The 25509-nt window shown below is 41.9% G+C and overlaps 1 protein-coding gene across 1 annotated transcript; it reads left to right on the forward strand.

Annotated features, from left to right (window-relative positions):
- Nucleotides 1-24196, forward strand: BPNT2 (3'(2'), 5'-bisphosphate nucleotidase 2). The gene is made up of 5 exons (XM_075416120.1): nucleotides 1-531; nucleotides 12928-13087; nucleotides 14037-14132; nucleotides 15997-16158; nucleotides 17621-24196. Exons 1-5 carry the CDS (start codon nucleotides 145-147, stop codon nucleotides 17890-17892), a joined length of 1077 nt encoding a protein of 358 aa, XP_075272235.1. The 5' UTR covers nucleotides 1-144; the 3' UTR covers nucleotides 17893-24196.
- Nucleotides 24197-25509: the final 1313 nt, after the last annotated feature.

The following is a 25509-nucleotide window of genomic DNA, read 5'->3' on the forward strand; positions in this document are numbered from 1 at the left end:
AGACGGCGCTGCCTCCCCGCCGGCCCGCTGGGGAGCGCGGAGTCGAGCCGGCCCCGCCGCCGCGGCAGCAGAGGGGAGGGAGCGGCGCCATGGGGCTGTGGTGAGCGCCCTGTCCCGCCGTGCCGTGCCTCCCTCCCCGCGGCCATGGCCCCCATGGGGATCCGCCTCTCGCCGCTCGGCATGGCCGTGTTCTGCCTGCTGGGGCTGGGCGTCCTCTACCACCTCTACTCCGGCTTCCTGGCCGGCCGCTTCGCCTTTTTCATGCTGAGTGAGCCGGCGGCCGGCGGGCCCGAGGCCCCCCGCGGCTCCGCGCCCGCCGGCGCCGTGGACCTGCGGGAACTGCTGGCTGTGTCCGTCCTGGCCGCCGCCAGGGGCGGGGAAGAGGTGAAGCGGGTCCGCGAGGGCAACGTCCTCAACGCCAAGGCGAAGGGGAAGACGCGGGAGGGGGCCGAGGAGCAGCTGACGAGCGGCGACCTCCTCTCCAACCGCCGGATGTTCCACCTGCTGAAGGCCGCCTTCCCCGCCGTGCAGGTGCGTGCCGGCCGGGGCGGGCTGGCTCGGGGCCGGGTCCCCTTCCCCGGTGCGGAGCCCCGGCGCTCGGCCGCGCGGCGCCCTGAGGCGGACCGCCGGGGCTCGGCCGTTGGCGGGGAGGCAACGTGTGGCCGCTCCGCTCGGTAACCGCCGGCGGGGAGCGCCGCCCTGGCCTGGCGTTTTGCCTCCCCCCCCGACGTTGTGGCGGTGCCACCTCAGGCCGGTCGCGGGGGAAGGAGCCGGGTCGCGTAGGAGCGAAGCTGTGCGGGGTGGAACTACGCTGGGAGCAGCACTGGCCTGAGGGTGGGGAAGAACAGCCGAAGTCCAGGCTACTTGTAATTTCACAGTTCCGCGTGCGTTTATGGTGCTGGGCTTGGCCACGCTGCTGTTTTCTTAAAATGGCCTGCGCGGAGTTACAGGGAGAGCCGGGGTGGGGAGGAGGGACGGAGAGCTCGAGAGCTACCTGAGCCCTTGGCTCTGGTGGCCTCGGGGCCGCAGATGAGCTGGCAGCCGTGTCGCGCTGCGGATCCGCTGCCTACGTGGGCAAAGTGGGTTTGCTTTTCTTTCGGAGGTGTTCGCCTCCCTCTGCTCGCGTTCGCCTCCGAAATCTGCGTCCGGCACTGGAGGTCACGCCCAAACCAGAGCCACGCTGCGAGACTTTTTGGTTGTTGTCAGCTTTGTTTCCACCTTGGCCTTAGTAAATGGGAACTTCACTCTCTGGATGTTAAATTCCTTGGCTTTTTACAACCATTTGAAACCCGTGGAAAAGCATAAGTAAGGATTTCAAAGGTGGTGATTACGTGCTTGTCCTGGACAGGTTGAGAGCAAAAGTACTGTAGTGAAGTTTATTCTTTGGTGAAGTTTAGTTACTACTCAGTGAGTTTTCAGTAGCCATTGTGGAAGTTCCTCAGGGTGGGGAGAGGGCTTTTTTTTTTTTTTTTTTTTAAGGTTTGTAGAGAACTCACTGAATGGGAAATCTAAAGGAAACACCAATTTCTTCAGTATTTGAAGTAAACTTGGTATGCGGTTAATCTTCCTCTACAGAAAGATTATGAAGGTTATGAAGATTGCTGCATTGTCTGTCAGTGGCAAGCCACCTTCACTGGCCCTACATTAAAGGAAGTAAAAGTACTGTCCCCTCTTCTCTTTTGCTATTCAGTGTCCTCACGGGGCTTGGCATTACAGCATGCCTGTATTGCTGCCTGAAACCTGTATGCTTTCTCCTCCTCCACGGATGGAGGGGCTTCATTAATTTAGGCATAAGAGCTGACCATGCTTCTAGAGGAGGCTGGGGGCTTGGTTTTAGGCTTGAAGAGCTCCATGAACTGTATTGCCTGTTCCTTGTCTGTGGACACATGCGTAAACTGCTCCGGTGCCTGGGATGCATAGCAGTGACAGTCTGACTTGTGGGTCTTCCTCTCAGAGGGCGTTAACTGTGAACATCTGCTTTTAAAAAACTTTGGTACTCCTTTTTATTTTCTTTATAGTCGACTTGTACTACTAGTAAAATAATATTAAAAAATATATGGTACTGTCTAAAGTGCAGATGTGTTCTCAAACACAGTATGAAGACAAAAATGCATGTGTACATCTGTGGAACTGGAAAAAAATGAGGCGTAAGTGTTTAGTGGTGGGGTTTTTTCTAGTTTTCTGGTTTTTTTTTCCTCTCCAACCACCCTTATACTGACTGAGCTTGAGCATTGAGGATGACTAGGAAGAGTTTGTCTGACAAATCTTTTAGCTGATCTAGAGTTATTCAATCTGACAGATCAGTCCTGGAATGTTTAGTATGCTGAGTACATGATCTGGATAATAACAGCTTATCTCGCGACGTGTTTAAAATATATTCACTAAGCTGTATATACTGATAAGACATGCTGTCTCTTAAAGTCTGTCCTATGCTGAAGATGCATTCGTAGGCATTTGTCCAAACCAAAATAAAAACTTAGTTTTACTATATACATGTGGCACTATACACTTCTCGGGTGTGAAGACAAGGTCTCGTCTCAGTCCGCAAATCCTTCATATGTGTGTGTTCAGCGCAATGCATCTGAACGTGCTACTGTTGCACAGAACAGAGCTGCAGCCGTTTTAGTTGGTGTGAATATGAGGATTACAGAGGATTTCCCGAGAGGCAGTCTAAAACCGCACCTTGTAAGAAGCTTCGTACTTTATATCTGTGGCCTTATCCCCATGTAGAGTTACACTCCAGAATAAAAAACATTGCTGAAGTTAAATAAAACCCCTATTCTTCGCTTGCTAGAGAAGATGCTGCTAACAAAAGCTGTCAAACAAGCTGAAAGAATTCCAAGAGTAAACTTATGCAAAATGCTGATCTACTTGCATCGAGGAGTCCTTCAGCCTGACTGGGGTACCGCCAAATGCTGCAGCCGGGAAAAAAAACAAGCCAGCACAAAGACTGGGTGCCAAAGTATGCCTGTAATGCAAAGGAAATGATCCATTGGTTATCCTGTAAGAATAGCTATGGCTTTCCATCGTTCAAAAATAACCAGGGGGAGGAGTGATTTGACTGAAATAAACTGAAGTCATTGTGTGGCCTTGGATTCCCTGTATTGTGCTTCTGGACATAATAAGGCAAAGCATGCAAACAGTCTGTCAGAAGCAGAGCTTCTCTTCAGGTGTGGTTATTAAGAGAAGACGGAGGAGTTAGGCCTTTTACTTGCAGAAGCTGAAATAAATCTGGAAAGGATCTTACAATCCCGACAGTTGTGATTTATAAAAAAGCTTTCAAAATATGAGGGGAGGAAGAAAGAAAAAAAAAAATCACAGAAAATGTTTTGCCTTTGTCTTCATTTAAGTAAAGGTATTGCCTCTACAGAGGAACTCCAGTGCTTACATCAGTTGCTCTGTTTGATATAAATAGATGCATTTGCATGAGTTCAAGACTTCTCACAGCTGCGTTAAGTAAGACCAAAGAGCAGCAGATCAATTCTGTTTTGTCACTGTGTCGTAGATTGGCTGTATTAAACATTGTTGTTATATCCCTCAGAAATAGGCAAGAGAAAGATAAGAAAGGCAGGGGCAAGTCACTTACTTCTAACTCAGGTGTTGCCCAGTGTTGTCTGATCGCACTCAACATCCAGCAGTGGATATTTGCACAGATCTTCTATGAAGTTCGTTTGTGCAGTTGATTTTAAAATACATTTATTGCTAAAATATGTGCAGTGGCTTCTCTTGAAGAAGTCTTCAGCTGTAGTTACAGACTTGAGGTGTTTACTGCTCCCGCACTGCCAGCGTGTTGTCCTTGTCTGTTTGTTTGTCATGCTGAGAATGAGTTAAAGCTCTGATCCAGCTATAATCATCCCCTTTCTTGATTTTCATTTTTTTAATTAATCTTATTTATCTTTTCTGCGTTACTTCAGTGCTTTCCTGGTTGGTTCTCCATGCAGCACCATTTATTCCTTGTGCCAGCACAGTGGTGATGTGATGAGGAGGACTGGGATGGGAGTCAGCTGAGGGGATTACGGAGATGCTGGAGCCAGCCCCGCTGCTGGGAGGCGAGGGGACTGGGGAGGCAGTGTTTCCAAATCCAGCTAGAGACTGGCCAGAAACACTGGTATGTTCTGCTCGGAAGAGCTTCTCTGTTTGCAGAGATGATCTTGTGATGCTGGGGCTTCAGCAGCATTACCTGCTGAAAGAGCCTCTTTCTCCATGCCACGCATCAGGATCTTCCACTTCTCTTGCACTGCTTGTCCAGAGGTCGGTGTCAGGAGCTTGATATCTAAGTGTATCCAAGGTAAAAATGTAAAATAGAGATGATTTAGAAATACCCTGGTTCACGTTGCATTATGACCCTAGCAACAGCCTGCCTCCGCGCATCTGAAGGAGCCACCCTGATTGCTTACAAAGGCAGGAGTGGTTGACAGAGGAAGATGTGTTCCTTAAACCAGCACTTTGGCCAAAGTCCCTCTGTCCTCCAACTATGAAAAAAACCAATTCGAAAATGATCCACACAGTGCTGCTACTTTGCTTCTGCACTGTACTAGCATTATTTTCACAGGATGCAGTCTTCAGTCTTATTTGCCAGAATGAATTCTGCCCTATACTCTCATTTTCAGCTGTTTGGGCTTATTTTTGACCAGTGCATTGATTTATGTTGGATAGCTGCACCAGCTATATGTCTTCTTTTCTAGTATAAATACTGGATAGAGAAATATCCTTGGTTTCTTCTTGGTTTTGTTTTGTTGTGGTTTTTTTTTTTTTTACTGTGACTGTGATGGAAATCAAGTCTTCCTTGTCCTAGTCTTTCTCTTCAAGCATCTTTTTATTGGTCTTGCCACTGCCCCAAACCCAAAGGTTCTCTCTTTGCTGGTTAAGACACATGATAAATACCTTATTTCAAGTTTGTGCATGATAGTGCTGGAATGGGGCATGAGTGTTTGAAGTGGAAATTTGAGAACGTCAGGTTTAATGAGACTTTCTTCTATATCAGTTCCACTTTTTGAAGATTAATGTCTCCAAGCACTTCTTTTTTTATCAAGCTACCTGAAGTACTTTCTAGATTTAAACCTGCTATTTACAGGCTTCTGACCACAGTGCCAACTATGGTACTCAGAGAACTGGAATTTCATCTGAGGTGGCAACCTCTGCAACTGATACCAATTCTGTGGGAAAGATAGATATATTAAAGGAATAGGTTAAAAAAACAAAATGCTACTTAAACTTCAGAAGGATCTCGGTGCTTTGCTGAATAAGTTCAGTAATTTGTTTGTGTCTTCATGTTGGGAGAATGGCATCCTGAGGCCTTAGGATTTTGACCTGTATGATCTTAGCAACTGCCAACATGTTTCTAAGTAAAGCGAGAAGTGTGACTGTTAATCTGAAATCTCGGTAATAGGTGTGGTCTGGAGATCCATCTCTTAAGATGGGTTTTGATTGTTGCTACATGACTAGTGCTGGCTCTCTGTACCTGAAATGAATTTAAAGCTTGTAACTTTATGGTAATGAGTTCTGTGATTATCTTTTCAGATGTGATTACAAGTAGTTAATTTGGTTTGTGTGTATACTGGGGGTGTTTAATCTGTCATCTGAGCATCTGGAGATTCTTCGTAGTGTAGGCACTCACAAACAGCAGGTGTTTTCTTGGTGTTATTTATTGTATTGGTAGACTTCTGGCCTAACTTGGAAGTTTTCTTAGAGAAGCAAGTAGTGTTGCCACTGTCGTGATAGGCCAGTCATCCTTTTCTCTTTGCTAGACTTGCGTCTGTACAGAACAGTAACGGAGAATTTTGCCATTTACTGAAACAACTTGTGAGCTAATGAGTGAGTTGCTTTATTACTTTTACTGGTTTTAAATTCTAGTTGTTTCTACAGATTACGGGTGGAAACTCTGAATTCTGTGATCCTTGCTGATTCCTTCTGTTGCATTTTTTGTTGTTTTCACCAACTTCTATTCGTAATAAATCAGTAGAAGCAGAGCTGTCATCTGATATGTCTTTACCATTTATGAAAACCTGTTTGTTTTGCACTGCTTCCTGCTGGCTTAATAACCAAAGCCATCTAACGAGTTTTGATAAGCAGTAATCGAGCTGTTTGACATTTAGGCTTGTCCGTATTCTTCTCTGGACATCCTGTCATCTTGTTCCTGCATGAAGTGACTTCTTGTTGTTAAAATAAATGAAGATGTAACTGATGGTAGGGGAGAATTTCTGTCTGTCTGGACTTCTGTGCCTTGAAAAATGCATGCCTCCTTTATCTGTGTCATGGCATTATTACAGAAGTATTTGTTGTTTTCATTTCAAATGAATGACACCATGAGACCAGTATTTTTTTATACCTTTTATTATTTCATAAATTATATATTTTTATACTTTACACATTTATATACAAATACACTTTATATTTTATTGTACTTTATTACCTTTTAACAAGCTATTTATTTAAGAGAACCGTGTCATTCATCAAGGTCCTTCCTATCCTTTCATAACAAAATCTGCCCTGCTAAAACTCTTTGTAACTTGGACCCTAGCAAGAGGAACCTTTTTGAAAGGCATGAAGATCACCACCTGTAAATGCTCATTTTTCCTTTCTAATATGTTGTGGTAATCTAAGGAGGAGAAGAACCCTTTCAAAAGACAGCAGATGGCTTTAAAAATGTCAGTGTATTGAATAAAACTAGAATTTTTGACTATTCTGGCAAGGCTACTATTACAGATTGTTTCAAGCTTAAAGCCATTTTAAACAAGTGATATTTTGATTTCCAGGTTTGCATTCTTTTCGGTGTGGAGTTACAAGCTTTCAGGAAGCAGCTCTTGTTCATAGTGAAAACTGCTACTTGCTGTTCCCCCAAGTCGGAAGTTGGAAGAGGGGGATCATGAGTGGTCCTGGCTGCAGGTGGTCTAAGTCTTGGTGTGAATGCGAGTCCTATTTTCTGTAGTAGATTCCAGAGCCCTGTTTCATAACCAGGATAAGTTAGATACTTTTCATGGTTATGGGAAATGCAGTGCTTTGGCTGCTTCTTGCTCTCCTGGAGAGTGTTCTCCTGTTGTGCATATTTTATATGTCCAAACTTGTTGAGTGGGTGTTTACATGCAGAGGTTTTGGCGTCTGATTCCTTCACAGAATTTGTTTATGTACAGAGGCTGTGAGAAGATGAGACAACTTTCACCTCTGATACATTTGAGGGAAAAAACAAGAGATAAGCTGAGCGAATGGAGGTAACACATGGTGACTTGTAGTGCAGTGAGTGTAAGGGCACACCGCTCTTCGGATCAGCGCGATGGCAGTGACTGGAGAAGCAAGGTATGAGGCTTGGCGCTTAAGTGGAGGAGAGCCCAAAGGCTGCTTGTTAAGCTGCTCTCCCCTGAGCTGTGACATCTCTGAAGTACAGTCAAGTAACAGCAGATCAAGTACAGTCCTGTGCAACCACCACGTAGGTCAGTACACCTTTCAGGGTGCGTAGTTCTGGGTATCCTCTTGCTGTTTGCTCTGGACATTAGTCCAGAGGGTGCATATAGTGATAAAATATCTTCCATTGCCCACAGGGGACATCTCTCAGTCATACAGTAAGAAAGTATCAGAATCATTGTTGGTTTATTGCTTGTAAATGTTTTGCATTAACTAACTTCTGTCACTCTGCTCTTTTCCTCCATCTCCTGTCACGTGATTACAAATGGCAAAGTTAAGTTTGAGTCTTGGGCAGGTGTAATGCTTGCATTGCATAGTCACTGATGAAGTGGCTGTCAGGCAGAGTTAGTGCCCTAGCAAAACTGGAAAAGTCAAACATCTGTTAATGTTTTACTAACATTCCCCTGTGCATGCTATTTTGTCTGGGCCTCCAGGCTTTTCATTTTCATGCTCCCATTCAAATCAATAGACTTATCCTTTGAATCATAGAATAGTTTGGGTTGGAAGGGATCTTTAAAGGTCATCTAGTCAACCCCCTCTGCAATGAGCCGGGACATCTACCACTAGATCAGGTTGCTCAGAGCCCCATCCAACCTGACCTTGAATGTTTCCAGGGATGGGGCATCTACCACCTCTCTGGGCAACCTGGTCTAGTCTCTGTTCTTGAAATGTAATACATGGAATACTCTTATAGTCATATTCTGACTAATGATTATTATCTTTTGTTTTTACCTAAACCATGGGGTCTTTTTGTTTTGTTTTTACCTTGAGTAGCTTAATTAGTATTTCTTCTGTATAATACAGGTGGGATAGTATTTGTGTTGTTCTCATTTTGTTTTCTATTCTAAATAGAACAGCACTGAGATTTGGGTTTGAGAGGACTTCATCATCGGATGGGGATATTGACACTCTCAGGACTAAAGAGTTGTGCTACCTCATTGTTTTTCAAGATACTGGATTATTTGCATATTAAAATACAAAATTAGTATGAGGATGAATAAGGATGTGGGGAAGGAGGGGGAGCAATACATTTAAATAAAATTCACATACCACCAAATACTTTCTAAGAAAAGCATTGCATTTTCATGTACTGATGTTTAGTTTTAAAAAAACATCATTTATGTGTTTGAACAGCACTATTTTTTTGCTTAGCCTATATTTTTTCATTTTAATTTATCTTTAACGGGTGCATTCAGTGGCAGAACTACAGCTGTGTCCTACACTTTCAAACCAGGAAAAAGCCTGAGTTAGTTCACCTTGCCGTGGACAGCTATCTAATATTCAGGTAGGTTTGTTGAGTGATGAGCTGCCACACAGACTTTGTGGAGTGCTGGTAGGGAGTAGCTCAACACAGGACAGCGAGCCCCTGTGAGGTTCCCTGAAGTCTTTGCATAGTCGGGACAGTTGCTGTTTGTTCAGAGCACTGCATTTATCCACACAGGTTTGTAGTACGCTCCTGAGTTGCTTCCCGTGTCTCTGAGCAGATCTGTATTCCGATCACCAACATGCTGGAGGAGAGTGTTTTCTGTGCAGTGGGTTTCTGAAGGCTGAGAATGCCTGGGTGTTTCGGAAGACACACCATGTGCTGATCCTGGCATTGCTGTGTGGCCTCTGCTGCAGCCTCCCGCGAGCAGCATCCTTCATCCATCGCAGGGTTCCGGCAGCTCACAGACTCATTCTGAGGAAGCTCTGTGCTGGTGAGATGCAGCCAGACTCCCTCTTTTATGAAATAATTTTTTTTTGTTGACCTTTCAGTAGTAGTCTGTTCACCGATTTACATATATTTTATTAAATCTCTGTGTTTGAGGCAGTTGTTTGTGAGGAAGGCTTTCCCTTCAAGCATGACTGGGAAAGATTGCTTAAATGTAGTTAAACTCTGTGTCAGTGGGCAGGCTTTTACCACTTACAGCTGTTAGGTGGCTAACCCCAAATAGCTATTTCTTTCTGTCTTCTTGCTGTCTCAAGTTCTTGCATGATGGGTTGCTATCTAAATCTGCAAAGTTATATATGTGATAGCAAGCATGCAAACTTTATTTACACTAATGTAGCAGTTTAATTGACTCAGTGTCTTGCTGGAACAAGCTCAGTTGTCTGAAACATTTGGTGTTGTGATATTCTTTCTACCATCGCTACTCCTAATTTTGGAGTGAAGACTTGGGAATGCAGTCAACTACATACCCATATCACTACAGCTTGAAATGTAAGGTCATGGACTCTGGAGGCTTCCAGCAAATAAGAATAACAAATAGGAATGGAACGTCATATTAACACAAAGGCAAGTTTTCTAGGTATATTCTCATGTGCTTTTAAAAAAAAAAAAAAAAAGAAAGGGGGGGGTTGAAGACAGGGAAAAAAAAAAAGGAGAAGTTGCCAGTGTTAAGGATCGGTGATCCTCTCTGAGGAAACAATGTCTTACGAAACCTATAGTGTAACTTCCTAACAATGAATAAATGCAGTAATGGCATGTGGTGGAACAGTTATACATTTCTGCTTGAACTATGACTTGTGGAGTATTCAGACAAGGCTGCAGAGTAAATGGGCATACGAATGGAACAACTAGTGACCCAGCTGATTTTTTTTTTTTTATTTTTTCCACATGGCTCTGCAACTTCATCGCTATTACCTTTTTTTCTCCTTTTTTCTTTTTTTTTTCTGGCGGGTTAATCACAGCTATTGAGAGAGATTCCTCACAAGCATTATAAACGCTGCAGCATCATGGTCACCAGTACAAAATTTGAACCAGTAGGAGGTCTTTCAGTGAAACCTTTCAGATAGTTTCAGTCTTCTAATTTTAGTGTACTGTAACAACAGGTTTAACAAGATATTCTTTCTTTTGAGGATTGGTTCTAACCCTCTAACTTTTTGGAGGCCTTTTCCTTCTGTTGAGGAAATGTTTGGGTTTTTTTTTTATGGTGGTGCGTAATAAGCTGCAGCGGAACTTAAACTGCCCAGAGGCTGTGCTGAGGCTGCTAAGTCTGTGAGACTAGTCATCTTTACTTTGCAGGACTTTTTTTGCCTAGGGGAAAACACAGTCGTCAGGTTTTATTGTACAGTGACAGACGTTTGATTTGTAAATATCACGGCAACTTCAAGGACTCCATGTTTGGCATACAATGCTTCAAATACTGGTTTTACGTGACAAGACAGCTATGATGTATGGCTGGAGTTGAGCTGGAGTTGCTGCAGTTCTGCTTGCTTTCTTTTTTTGATTTCTCTTGGGGGAGATGGCCCCCAACCCTTTGCTAATAATTTGTTATGGTTGAGATGTGCCATGTCTTTTCTTATCACAATGTGAATTGTGTAAAAATCCTGCTGATACAAAGTCCGTAACATTCAAACGTAGTCTGATCATTTCTTATTTTCATTATTTTTCAATGTCACTTACCTACAACATCTGTAATAACAAGTTGTTTTAGTCGGGATTTATCTCCTCTAGCAGTCAGATATCTGAATCTGAACTAGCAGTCTCAACTCCATCTGTAGCAAGTAAAGGGAAATCGGTGATTCTAGGCTGTGGACACAGCGCATCCCATATGCACCTACTATTTTATCTTGACTGGACATCAGAACTAGTCAGTTTTGCATCTCTTTAGAGTTATATTAGAGGAAGCCACCTTTAAAGTTAGCAAGGATAAAAAAAGCTTGTGTTCCTGTGACAGGTTAACCATGAGCCAGCAGGGTGCCCTGGTTGCCGAGAAGGCCAATGATATCGCAGGGTGCATCAAGAAGAGTGTGGCCAGCAGGTCGAGGGAGGTTCTCCTTCCCCTCTACTCTGCCCTAGTGAGGCCCCATCTGGAGTACTCTGTCCAATCCTGGGCTCCCCACTTCAAGAAAGATGAGGAGCTACTGGAGAGAGTCCAGCGGAGGGCTACAAGGATGATGAGGGGACTGGAGCATCTCTCCTATGAGGAAAGGCTGAGGGAGCTGGGCTTGTTCAGCCTGAAGACGAGAAGGCTGAGGGGGGACCTTATAAATGGTTATAAATATCTCAAGGGTGAATGTCAGGAGGATGGGGCCAAACTCTTTTCAGTGGTACCCAGTGACAGGACAAGGGGCAATGGGCACAAACTGAGGCACAGGAAGTTCCGTCTGAACATGAGGAAGAACTTCTTCCCTCTGAGGGTGATGGAGCACTGGAACAGGCTGCCCAGGGAGGTTGTGGAGTCTCCTTCTCTGGAGATATTCAAGACCCGCCTGGACAAGGTCCTGTGCAGCCTGCTGTAGGTGACCCTCCTTCGGCAAGGGGGTTGGACTAGTTGACCCACAGAGGTCCCTTCCAACCCCTACCATTCTGTGATTGCTAATATTCTGAAAGGTCCTGAAAGTTCAGATTGGTTACACTCAACTTTAGAAATATTACCAACACATCTAAGCCATAAGCATCATTGTCTGACTGAGTCATTAGTGGAGTGATACTTTTCTGAAGGGTTCACACAGGCTGGACCTTGAAAGGCACGTTAGCAATGATCTCCTTTTTATTGGCGGTAGAAGGAGCGTAGAAATACTAGTCTCCTAATGTAACTGATGAGCTAAAAGTAAATGGGATGAATTTCTGTAAATTCCTGTTAGCACTACTTACGTCTAGTTGCATTATAGGTCTCCTATAAACCATGTTTGCAGTGGCAGTAGGCTGGTATGGGTGGGCTAAGTCAGGTTGATCCTTGTTTCCCCAGTAGTACTTCCTGCCAGGTCACGTGATGTTTGTTAACATGAAAGATCGTTGCATACAGCATTTGGTGTTAACTGCATCTCTTGTGGTCTTGCTACTGCAGTCACAATGACATTGTACTGGGGTTTGCAGAACGTTCTTCTGTTCGACAGATTGGGATTGTGTGCTCCGCTACTGGACCAAACCTCATTTGGCATACTGAAGTGCCCTCTGGCCCAGAATAAAATTAAGCAAGCTAGGTAGCAAGTGACAATAGGCTTACATGTGACCTTTGGCTGCTCTTTAGAAATGTTCTTCATGGGCCTTCTTAGGTGCTTATCCCCACCTATGCTAAAGACAGATATGGAACTTGGTGCCAGAAGCAGGAATATATAGTAGGATTCCTACTCCCCCAAGTCATACCACAGTCTACAAAATATTTGTTGATAAAGTATCTGTACATTTCAGTCTGCATCTACTGACCTGTAAAAGTGGAATATTAGACCCCTACTGTGTCTTTATACTGCATGATTCTCCAAAGTCAAATGTTCTGCTTGTAGTCTTTGAAGCAACTACATTTAACTTTTGATTTAAAAAAACCCTGCGTTTCATACTGTGAGAACATTCAGTAGGAAATGCTGCAGCCGACAAAACGGTGTCCAGCTGTGGTGTGGTTTGCAGTATAATTCTGGATTGTGATTTTCCATTGCTTGTCGCATGAAGGTAGTAGCTGGTGAGTTGTTGAAAAATGACTCATTCATGCACTTTTAGCTGGAGGTGAAGGGAGAAAGAAAAGATACGAGCAAACCTGTAATTTTCCTGAGTACCACAATTACTGTATCTGATAAGTTAATACAACTACTTTTGTTTACTTATCATAGATAAACTCTGAAGAGCGTGTTGATACAGCTGATCAGGATACAGTCTCTTGGGATCGCAGTATTCCTGAAGACATAAAACAAAAAATACAGCCTATAGAGGTTCCAGCAGAAAGTGTTACTGTCTGGATCGATCCATTAGATGCTACACAAGAATACACAGGTAGCTGATTCTTGTTGACAGATCATATGTGCAATTCTAATGTCTGCCTTTTATACTGGAGACAAAATAGTAAGTATTTAAAATGGCATCTCTTGTGAAAGTGTGTTAATGTCGAAGCTAGTGTGATTTAATTGAACAAATTGCATAAGGAAATCTCTGCAGTTATCAGACCATAGCATTTGCTTTTAGATATACTGACTCTGAAATGACTTTGATATTCCTTGTAACTAAGTAATTGCTAAAATGAATGGTAACTGTCCTTTATGAATTTTGCTGGAATTACGCATTTCTTTATTTTAGTTATTACTGTGGCAGCACTAAGTATCTCAGAATATTTATGGTTTCTTTATTTAAAGGGAATACTAAGTGAATAACCTGTTTAACCTGATACGAAATTTTTTTTGTTAGTTTTTAAAAAAAGTGTGCATAATTCAATCTTCTGCTTTTTCAGATGTTTTAAGATGTCACATAAGCACTTCAAGGCAATCCAGCTATGATTCTTGCTGATAAATACTGTAGAACAAACAGAAAAATGGGGATTTTTTTTGCGAATATTCTGTTGATACAATTGCCTTTCCAAGTGAATGTTCTTTGGCATTTGAATTACCAGTGTTGAACCAATAGAGGATAGGAGGTGGGGCAGAGAAGGAAGAATATAGGGGCACAGATTTTCATGAAGATACATGCATAAGACACAGCTGTTAGCATTAGATCTGGTAGGAGTATAGGTTACATCCAATGAACAGGAAAAAATGCTGGAAAACCGAAGTCTTCAAAGTTTTTTGAAAACTGCAAGATTATTTGAAGATACAACAAAGTTAGATAATCGCAAGAGGCAGAATGTAGACTAGTCTTCAAAGAACAACATTTCTGTGATGTCAGGTCTGCTTTCCTTTTGTGCTCTTGACCTCTGGCTGTAAACTTGCTCACTTTCTCATTTTGCCCACAGAGGATCTTCGACAGTATGTCACGACAATGGTTTGCGTTGCTGTAAATGGTAAACCAGTCATAGGAGTGATACACAAGCCGTTCTCAGCATATACAGGTACCTTTATGCCTTCACATATTTCCAGCATCTTCAGTCATAGTGTTAATTAAAATTTGATGTCTGAGAGAACATCTGTAGGTACAAATGAGAAATAGTACCTGGGGCAAAAGAGCGCTGCTACAGACCTCAGGGGTAGAGCTGCAAATGCGTTCTGTGCTAGAAAACCACAAAGAAAAACGCTGCCTGTATTTAACATAACTATGCATTTAAAACAACTAACTGAAAATGTGTTTAAGAATAAGATCCATTCAATCTGAGTGCATATAGCAAACCAAAGTGAAACCTACGCATATGACCGGTCTTAACGTGTGCTGTTAGTCTTTAGCAGAAGAGTACTTCGCTCACTCAGCGGAAGAACTTAGGTCTGTGATGTTATACCCAGGAGCTGGTGTTTATTCAGTGTGAAAAACAAAGATAGATCAAAGATCTTGATGGCAACTGTTTGTACGTAACAGGCAAGACTGTCTGCATAGCCTTAGTGGTTATCTGACATGCTTTTAATGCCACAATCCTGAACTAGTTAATTATTTTGTATTAATGATGTGTCAGTGAGGGTGGCTACAGGTTTGACAGTGTGTATGCACTTCTGAAAACTTCAAAGTAGTTTTAGTATTCGGATCTTACATACTATGTGTTTGGAACAAGAACTTCTGTTCTCATTTCCCCTTAGGCAATACTGACCTCTAGAGTTTGGAAGTTATGCAGTAGCTCTGACACAGAAACTAAGACTGAATAAATGTATACTTTTTAAAATTATCCTTTTTTTTTTCCCACTGAACATTCTGTTTTGTGGTAAATATTTTACTGTCTTTAAATATGAGCTTAATTTCCAGTCATTTAAATATGTGCTATATTCCAATATGCTTTCAGAATCTTGAGGTTTTTTGAAACATATTTTTGAAAGTATCAACATCTATCTGAAGAATGTTTTTTTTAGCACTGTAATTCTAAGAATTTTTCTCCTTCAATAATAGCAAATTGTGAAATGTTCAGACATTGCATCAGATGTGATACAATGAATTCTGTCATTCTATGTGAAGAGTATTCCCAAGCTGGAAATACCAATATGTTGCGAGTAGGATTGTTCCTGATACTACCACAGAAATACAAAGCAATAAAGGGCAGTCAGCTTTGTTATTACACATAACTCACTCTGTTGCCATACAATCTGGCCCTCTACTGAGATGAAATTGCTAGTTAGTCTGCTAAGTAAATGTCAGATTTGTGGTTAGGGGATGCCGCCTACCAAGCGTGGCTTTGAACCTCATGATGAAACAAGTGGGAGGTTGTGTATTCTAAATCCAGTCCTTCGAAACACACCATCAAATGTTTTTCTTAGTAGTACTGTCCTCCTGAGCTATTTCCTTCCTTAGCATTGCTATCCTTCTGAACAAAATTACTCAAGAACATTTTTGCTATCTGCATTGACGGATGGGTGAGGCTTTTTCCTATAAAAAGGTTGTTTGAGGAAATATTGAATCTATTTCTCACTCAGAGGAATCTTTTTACCTTTGGTGGCTTTCCAATTGCAAGTTCTAAATATTATTACTGGGGATCTTTCCCTCTTAGTCTGCTTTTTAGTAGTGTCACACAAGAATAGTCAGGCATGGGATAATGCCATGTGCACAGAACAGGGCGGGGGGGGTGCGGGGTGGAAGCTGTTTCTCTTTCACTTCCACTTGTGTGCACATGTGAGCATGCACCCCTTTCTTCTGTCAACCCTAAGTTTCTCTGTTATAGTAGGGAGGGAAATTAAGTCAGAGACATCAATTCCATTTTGTCAGAGAAGTATCCTTTTATCTTTAAACTTAACAGAGATTGCCTTTTCTAAATCTTAGCAGAATTTGTGTTTCTCTTGTAGCCTGGGCAATGGTGGATGGTGGTTCAAACGTAAAAGCTCGTGCTTCCTACAATGAGAAAACTCCAAGGATTATTGTGTCCCGCTCCCACGCAGGAAAAGTTGAGCAGGTTGCACGGCAGACGTTTGGAAATAAGACTGTGATAATCCCCGCTGGTGGTGCAGGTTTGGTTCCTTAAGTATCCTATCCATTTTATTGCTTCTGAATGATTTAATAGCATAGCTGTTACTGTACAAAAGGATGTAACTGTGGTATCTCAGTATCTCCTTTTTCCTCTTACCTTTTGTTCTTCACATCCCCAAAAGCAAACACTTGACAACAAAGACACAGTTTCTGTGTCTAGAAACCTACATGCGAACTTAATTCAGGCTTCAGGCTATTCACAAGTTAGTATGTTAGTGAATCTAAGCCTGGACCCGCAACGTTATTGTGGTCCTTTCATTGAACGCGCTGATGTGCATTCACTGACGGCACCGATGCCTCTGTGGAGGAAAAAGGGTTGTCTAACCAAATATAGAATTATGGAAGAGAATCTGTTGGCTCTTAGTTGACTAGTCGTGCATTTAATTAAACAATGTTTTAAGAAAAAGCCATTAAAGTTTGGTACTATTTCTTGCATTTATGTCAGAAGAGAAAACTAGTGTCACTGAAGTCTATTTTTATGTGCCTCATATTCGGTCCAAAGAGGTTTTATCTTACTTTTTGTAACCTTACACAATATCCTTGTGCATGTTACTGACAGAATGCAAATATGTGAGGCACTGGTGTGAATCAATAGCTGTTTCAAAGTCTCAGAAAAGCTGTGCAAAGTTTGAATTTTACGGAAATGTATCTTTCTGTGTCTTTAATAGGGAAAGCTAAAGCTTACTTACAGATTGTTTAGTCAGGATGAACTTGCACAGGTTCACAACGATGAATCTAAAGTTTTCTTACGAAGAAGTGAAAGTGTAACTGATTATAGTAGATCTTCTCCAGGGCTTGACTCTGTGTAAGAAGATAACGAAAGGAAGAATTTAATGAAACAAGGATATTAGTTGGAAAATTGAAAAAATTCCATAAAAGAAAGAATAGTATTTTGAGCAATAACTTTGGACTGCGTATTGTATGATAAAGGAGAATGCCCTGGGCTGACTTGCTTTCTTGAGAGGGATATATGCATCTTCCTTCTGTTGTAATAAAAAGCGAGGAAGAAGGTAGACTTCAGCATACTACAGAGATTGAGAAATAAGTGAACATAAGAGCAAAATGATATTCAAGTTACTGCTCTTGTGCTTTTAATGTGCCTCTAGATAAGTGTAAGTAGCATATTGGTAAAGGCTGTCTAAAAATAATGTGTCCCAAATACCTAAGGCTTTAATTGGGATGCAGTGGAAAAATCTTATGTGTGTGAGGGAGGTTCCTTTTTCAAATTTTGTCTACAGGTCAGAGGGCAGACAAAGTTTATTGGTACCTCTGCCATTATACTGGATGGCATGATATAATTAATGACATCACTTTTCTAAATCTTGCATGTGCATAGTATGAACACTTACTCATAGGTGTATGCTTTGTGATGAAGAAGAAAACTTGTTTGAACTCTTTTGGTTTTTGTTTTTTTTTTTGTTTATTTCTGCCCATTTCTTCTAGGTTATAAAGTGTTGGCCCTCCTTGATGTGGCTGAAAAGAATCAAGAAGAAGCTGATGTGTATATCCATGTCACTTACATTAAGAAGTGGGACATATGTGCTGGAAATGCAGTGTTAAGAGCGTTGGGTGGCCATATGACTACCCTGACTGGTGAAGAAATTAGTTACACTGGCTCAGACGGCAATGAGGGAGGACTTGTAGCCAGCATCAACATGAACCATAAAGCACTAATTGAGAAACTTCCGGATCTGGAAAAAACATCACACAAATAAACTTGGCTGATGGAGAAGTACAAGTCATGCTTTTGTAGCTTCCGGGTGCTCCGTCTGAAGAAGCAGGTGTGAAAACCTGCTGGGAAAAATGCCCAGCAAAGCAAAGCAGTTTGGTGTGGGTTTGGGGACTATACCGTGCATTGGGTTTCTTCAGTGGTGGCATTTAAAAAAAGAACAAGACAATAATAATTACAAGTAGGAAGGGAACTGACTGCCTCACACCTCACTTTCAGTGTTTTATTTTTTTCAGACTGTTTTCATGAAGTTCTTATACTCAAGGTGCATACACAGTATATCTTTGGGAACGTAGGTGAACTAAAGAAAAATCCAAATTGATTCCTAAAATAACCTAAGTAGTTCTCACAGGAACTTCCTGGAACCTCTTACATCTTGTTACTGTAGTTGTAGCAACTCCACAATGATTGAGTAGGAAAAAAGGTTGATTTATGTAGGCATCTGATAACTCTACAAAGAATTTAGCAGGAAACATGACCCTGTGTTCTGTATCCCCCGAACAGAAAGCACAAGACTGGCACAAATTTATATGCAGCAACAGTTTATCTTTGACAGTGTGGCACTCCTTCTGCTTTTTAAGAGGAAAAAGAGAAATGTTCTGTACTATTTTGACTTTTCTTCCTGAAGATGTAAACCGGTTAAGTTCAGATAGGTTGTGAATATCAGTGTTTTATTAGTCAGTGTAATTATTTCCATATACCTTTTTTAAAGAAGGGAGCGTTTCCTTGTATAGTTTTTAACAGTTACTTCTTGTCCTTGATTTCTGCGTACAGTGTTGAACATGCACGCTAGGTTTTTCTCTAATGCAGGACTTGTTCATCATTTGGTGTTTGTACCCATAGACGCAGCCTCTTCCTTCAGTACCTGTTTGGGGTTTTTTGTTTTGGTTTGTTTTTTTTTCCCCCCATTGGACAGTCATATGGAATGAGTTTAACAGAAATAAGAGGTTAATTGGTTGTTTCCATTCATGACGTGTGATATAAAACAGCAATTTTTCTACAACCCCAGAAATAACTTTCTGTCTTTTTAGGTTAAGGCATGCTCTTTTCTGCAGAAAGCTCTTGAGCCATCCCAAACAGCTTGTGGTTACTTGGTTTGTGGAAATTTACGTAGAGAGAGACCATTTGAAATTGAATCTGTTTAAGCAAGTTTGAAGAACATGTGGCACTTGAAGTACAGCAGGGTCTGCAAAACCTTCCCGAAAAATGTGCTTTGTCAATCCGGTATACGCAGAACAGAACATGGGCCCTTTGATGGCAAATGACGATTTGTTGCATCCCTAAACTACCTGGACTTCTATCTGCAAAAATGTAACCATCTGTACTGTTTTTCTCTGTACCCTTTTGAAGGGTTTCAGAAGGTTAAAGTGTACCTGTTACTTGAACTATCAGTAGATGAGCTTCCCATCTCCCCTCAAGAAAGCTATAATTCTTAGTTAATACAGATGTTTTCTGTTCAGAGTTTATTCAGTATAAACTTAGGCTGTTTAAACCAAATTCTGAAGTACTTTCTTTTTAACTTCTTTCATCATGCTGCTGTTCTGATTCAGAAGAGGTTTTTCTCCTTCTGTCAGTAGTGGAGCCTGTCTAGATACCTCTTTTGACTTCTAGCTAAAATTCGTGTTTCCAAAAAACCTCCTCAGATGTTGCATACCTATAGATGCAGACTTTTATCTTGTAAACTTACTGGCCAAGTAGACTGAAGCTGAGTCCTACTAGCCTTTTGGTACGGGTAGTTTTTTTTTAGATAACTGTTTTTCCAAAATGGACATTATTGCTGCTGTTTGAAAATAGCTTTTACAAATGTAGATAATACACAAAGGAACTTCCAATTTTTAAATTTAATAAACTACTGTATGCTGTGAGAAACAAGTGAATATGCCCTATTGGAAAAGGGGCTGATCTATTTTGAAAAACTTGTTGAGCTTCCAAACCTCAATGAAGAATAAAAATCCAGATATTTATCAAGACTTTAGTAATATTTTACAAGAAGACTGCAGCTTTTTTTCCTTCAGGCTTATTTAAATTACTTCAAGCCTAATAAAAAAAAGCAGCTCTTTTGTTTATTAGTTAAAGAACACGGATTAAAATTTAAATATAAGAAATAGCCATAGTTAGCGTAGTATAAAAAAAACTAATTGTCATAGAGGTTGAATGCACAATGTTTAAATAGGCAATTAAGACAAACTCTGTGGCAGGTTGTGGTTTTAGATTCAGATTGAAATCATGTGTAAACTTACCTTGTGAAAATGTGACTGCTTTTATTTTGGGTACGGTTCTATCACTTCCTTGCATAAGCTGTGATCAGACCTAGCTTCTGTATGAGAAACGAAAAATAAGATGTTTCATGTTGTACAAGGGCTTAGTTGCATCTTAGTTGAAGGTGTGGAGCAGTGAAAAGAAGTATTTGCCTAAATTATTTTTTTATTAGGAAGATAAGGTGCAAAGAAGAGCCCTCCTTTCCTTCCTTCCATATGCTGGCTAAAATACCTAGTGTTCCGTTAGGAAGCCATGTGTTTTGTTCAGACCCAGTTGTATCCTAAATTGCTTCGGTGCAATGGATCCCAGTGTTCAGTACCTTTCACTGTGCACCCTTATTGGCCCAATCTCACTCCTTGGGAAAGTGAAGAAAAGGTGAGAGTGAGGTGCCCTGTTAATTACTTCTGATACAGCCTAAGCTCGTACCGCTTTCCCACAGCTAAGGCCTAAGGTGGTGCTTGGGGTCTTCCAGTCGATTTTAAATAGGAGCGGCTTTGATATGAGAATAAATAAGCACCTGGTGAATATCAGTTTCTGATGTCATTTTGTTACTGGAAAGCAGCAAAGTAATTCACTCTCTAAAACTGAAGTTGAAGTTATAGAAAGCAGGCGTTCTTTATTACAGCACTGGATGCACAGGGGATAGCTCGACCCAAATGTGCGTGCCGAAAAGGCAGAACTACTAAACATTTCTACTATGTTTGCATGCATATTCGTGTTTCTTCCAGGAACTCATGAACATATGTTAATATCTTTCATTCATGTCTGTTAGCGCCTCTGGGTGGTTGTCGGGGGTCTTCAGATGAAGGCTCGTACTCTTCGTCACGGTGTCTGCTAGCTGACCTTTGCTTCTGCGCAGACTCAGTTCTAAGATCATGCATACCATGTCCTTCAAGGTTGTTTTGTTCTGGTCTTCTAACCGTCTTGCACCTTCCTGATCTGTATAGTTCCACTTGTCTGCCCATCCAAGGCCGAGCTGTCTAGAGTGGGATAATTCAAAAACTTCTTATCTTACAACTATCCTAGCTATTCACAAAATTCCTGGCCGAACCCAGGACATTTGGTCACATCTGTTATGCAGTAATTCTAACAACTTAAATTAATAGCTTCTCACCTGTATTTGCAGGTATCAGTTTTACAATAAATGCAACTCTTATGCAGGTGGGCGAGTATTCAAAAGTGCTTGCTTAGTGCACATGTGCCAGTGCAGTTTGATATTTGAATAGTGTTAACACTCAGCATATCCTCTTTCTTTGACTATGTTTACACTCCATTCTAAAACATTTTGCTGTTCTCACTTAAATATTTGTTTGGTCTCGGCTGCCCAGTTGTGACAAACTTATGTCCAGACTGATAGGAAGTCATACTGTACCCGTGTCTCACTGCTGGGCTAGAACATTGTTCCTTACGTTCTAGCCTTTTCCACATAAAACTGTCATACCAGTTTTTTAGGATGCCACTTAAAACAATTGCATGGTGTAGGTGGGTCCTACAAAAGTAAGTCTTTTCTAAAAATTTTAATTAAAAAAAAAAAAAATCATGGTGTCATTCTAGCTCCAAACAAGGGAAGTAAGAGAATGTATTGTTTTAGCATTGGTTTTCCAATGGTGGATTTTTTGAGTGGCTATTATGATTAACATAATTGCAAATTATTCTGAAGCCGTATGTATTTTCTCTTTTTCATTCTGCTAAAAAGAGTGGATGGTAGCATAGATGATACCTTGTACTGTACCAAGAGTCCTAACTTTCATTCCTTGAATGAATGTTTTCTAAATAAATGGACACAGAAATAAAAGGGTTGAATATTGTACTTAACTGGTTTCAAGTTTAACCTGTTTGCCAGACTTTCACAGATGGACTTGCATAAGAGCTGCTTGTTCTGATCTACAGAGCATGTAATAATAATGAAAATATTTAGCAGAGATGGCTTACTTGGTGAATTAACCGTATGGGTGAAGCTGCAAAGTCATCTAGTGATGTTGTTACATATATTTGCTTCTACTTCATGGTCACTAGAATGGACAGATTTTCTAATTGGCTTCAAGTGTGAGAAGAGATTTTTTTTAATGGCCAGTGGCTGGAGATCAGGGGCATGAAGGGGAGTCAGCACTGGAGTTCATCTTTGCTTTGTTGTTTACAAACAAATGTGTCCCAACATCTCTGTAACATCCTGTTACCTACTGGAGTTGTACAACAGCAGTGTGATACGGTATGCTCCTGGTTTAACAGCCTAAAACAAGGAGTCCGCATCCCCCAAGAACAGTGCCCTGAGAAGTGACCGAGCGTCGTGCTGGGCCTCAGCTGTGTTATGCTGGCAGAGGCTGGCTGCTTCCTTGGCTCATGGATGTCGTTCCAGTTGTCATTTCCCAGATGGTAGAACTGCTTTTGTCGGCTACTGTCTCCCCAGTTATACCCAGCGCCTTCGTGGATCTGTTCGAAAGTAAACTAGAGAAGTGGAGAGGAAAGAAGCAGATGGCTGTGCTGGAGAAATAGTAACAGAACACTTATTTCCATTTCTTGATTTAAATTACACTGATAGTTTCATTTCTCTTGTGCTTCAGGGGTTAGATAACCATACAGTTAAGATTTAATGGACCACTAAGATTTAATGGACCACAGATAAATGCCTGCGTGATTTTAAGGGCAAGCAGGACGAGGGTGGGGGAGACTGCCTCTGACCAAGGAGAGCCTGGGTAGGTGGCTTCCTCTCAGGCCGTTTACGCTGAGCTTTTTTGTTGTAGAGATTTAGGCCCTTTCACACAAACAGTCACAGATTTGACTTTGCCAAAATATCATTCATAGTCTTATCTTCTGAGCTGCTGTCCTCAGTGATGAAACTGCGCTATACCCACTTCAGTGTAGTGTAACTCACTGAGACAAGGCTGCGGTAACTCGGAGGACTTGGATTGCTTGACTTTTGAAGCACATCTTCAGTATGGTGGCTCTTGTAATGAAGTGCTAGCACCGGCTGTGAGTGTCTTCCCACCCCACAAGCAGGTCATGCCACTCGCGGGTCGTATCGAGAAGTTGTTGAAGCCTGATACTTCATGGTTTTCAGATGCCACACCAGCTCTTCAGCTTTTGTGAGAGAGGTTCAGAAGCGCTCATCCAGTTCTCTTCAGAGGCTCCCTCTGGAGCCAGCATTTAGCAGCCACTTTTTTCCTGCTTTGCTGTTCCTCATTTTTCTGTTCTTTCCTGATACTTGGTCCTTGCTTAGTCTGATGTGGACAAGAAAAATGAGAGGTCAGAGGTGGAAACAGTCCCAGAACAAGAGAGCCACAGCAGCAGAGTGTCCGGTTTATCCTCAGGCTGTTAATGTTTGGGACCAAGGTCTAAAGTGCTGATCCTACCAAAAGCATGGTAGATGCCAACAAAATAAAGGCATCTTGAAGAGAGGTTGCTGTGATCGATGGTACTGGCCACGCAGAAAAGATGCAAGTGGCATGAGGAGAAGTTAAACTGTCTTAAAAAGGAGGCGGAGAAGAAAACGGCTTTTCACTGTAATGTTACAAGCACTTGGCATTTGTGTTCCTCTGGGTGCAGAGCTTCATTGTTTATGAAAGAGGCTCCACGGGCCCTCCGTGAAAGGCCTGATTTTGCTGAAGTCAGTAGCTGCATTCCCACTGAATTCAATGTGAGCAGAAGCAAGCCAGCTAAAACACAAACAGTAAATTAAGCTAAGTTCTGAAGAGCTCAGCTTCTGCCAATAGAGCAAACAACCTGGGCTGTGTTAAACTTGCCTCTGGCAGATTCAGTATACTTGGTTACTAGAGGACTTGGAAACATCATCCCAGTGTCTCGAGGTTCTAAGTCTTGCAAGTTTTTTTAGTGTCTACAGCTGACAGAGCCCACTTTCAGATCACATTGTTTTGAACGCTGATTGTTCCTTATTTGTAATTCACATTTCTTTTTTCTCCCTAAAGGGTCAGCAACACTGGTATTTTTCCTATTGTCCTACCAAATTGTATTACCATTTTCCAATTGTGTGCCAAATTGAAATAACAATTCTATAAATAAACTGTCTGAAAATACTGGTCTGTGAGGGTGTGTTCCTATACTTTGTCTCCTGGTGGATATTTACTGTTTGTTTGTGTATCAGATTTTTTTTTTTTCTTTTTCCAGTAATGCATGTCAGGCTGCTTCAGCTGTGCTATGTCCATTGCGTGTGCAGGATTTTCTGCCTGAGGGATTATCGTTATTGACAGGTCCAGCGAAGGTCGTGATAAATATAATGCAAGATCTCCACTGTTTTTGCTTTCATATATGTGTTTTATTCTGATCGTTGGTGGATTTGTGTGATGGAAAATGAGTGCTTAGAAATTGCCCTTATACTATTTTTTCCTTGGATCTGAAGAATCACAGAATCACAGAATGGTAGGGGTTGGAAGGGACTTCTGTGGGTCATCTAGTCCAGAAGCTTTCCTTCCATCTCCAAGGCTCTTCCTAATGATGTTACTTCATTCTGCTGAGTCTCTTGTTTCCATGATTTTCTAGTGTCCTGCCAAACTCTACCGTTACTACCTTTTAGTGTGTCTAAAATTGTGCTCTGGCACTCACACTGATAGTACATACCACTAAACGCTTTCAGACTGCAGAACGGGGTGGCTGCGTGTGGATTACTCATTGAGAAGGGTTCCGGCTTCATGCAGACTATGGAACCGCGACTGGGAAATTGCTTGGGACGGAGCTGGTTTGCTGAGGCCAAGACTATGTTGAGGATCATGCTGTAGCACTGGCTGGCGAGCTGTGGAGTCCAGGGTCGTTCTGGACTGTATAACTGACTTGTATGGGCATAGGCAATACATGCCACAGGAGCTGTACCTGGATGTTTTGAAAACCCTTGTTGATAGTATGTGATCTAACTAGATAATATGTGGAGTATCTGGTGGTAATTCGGAGAGAGAAGTGTCTGTTGCGGTGCTCTGAAGATAGTTTTGGGGAAGGAACAACCCAGAGGAGCAGGGATCCTTCTCGTCTTGCAAAGTGTGTGTGTGTGAAAATGGGTATTCGCATTTATCAGTGACATTGATGTTTTCCCAGCTGCCTTTGATGACACTGCAGCAACCTGGACAGCCCAAGTGGCAGGCCTGTCTGAGGAAGCATAGCGTGGGTCGAGTTACCGTTTCATGTCACTAATTGCTGGGTTAGCTGATTCCTGCAGCCAGTTTGGGAACTTCGCTGCGCTGAAAACGCTGTCTTTTCAAGTGCACTGATTAGGAAAACATCGAAATTGCCCCTTTCTGTGGGTTGTGTTAAGGCACGCGAAGGATAAAAGGACAAGTATGGTGACACTTGGACAACAAAGGAAATTGCAGAAGTTGAGTAAATATGTTAGCAGTTTGTA

The sequence above is a fragment of the Opisthocomus hoazin genome, chromosome 3 (assembly GCF_030867145.1).
Source record: "Opisthocomus hoazin isolate bOpiHoa1 chromosome 3, bOpiHoa1.hap1, whole genome shotgun sequence".
Classification (NCBI taxonomy): Eukaryota; Metazoa; Chordata; class Aves; order Opisthocomiformes; family Opisthocomidae; genus Opisthocomus; species Opisthocomus hoazin.

Bases quoted from the DNA above. Each gene is read 5' to 3' on its own strand.
- BPNT2 (XM_075416120.1), top strand. From the start codon at position 145: ATGGCCCCCATGGGGATCCGCCTCTCGCCGCTCGGCATGGCCGTGTTC. The intron at 532-12,927 runs GTGCGTGCCGGC...TACTTATCATAG, and splicing joins CCGCCTTCCCCGCCGTGCAG to ATAAACTCTGAAGAGCGTGT. The intron at 14,133-15,996 runs GTACCTTTATGC...TTTCTCTTGTAG, and splicing joins GCCGTTCTCAGCATATACAG to CCTGGGCAATGGTGGATGGT.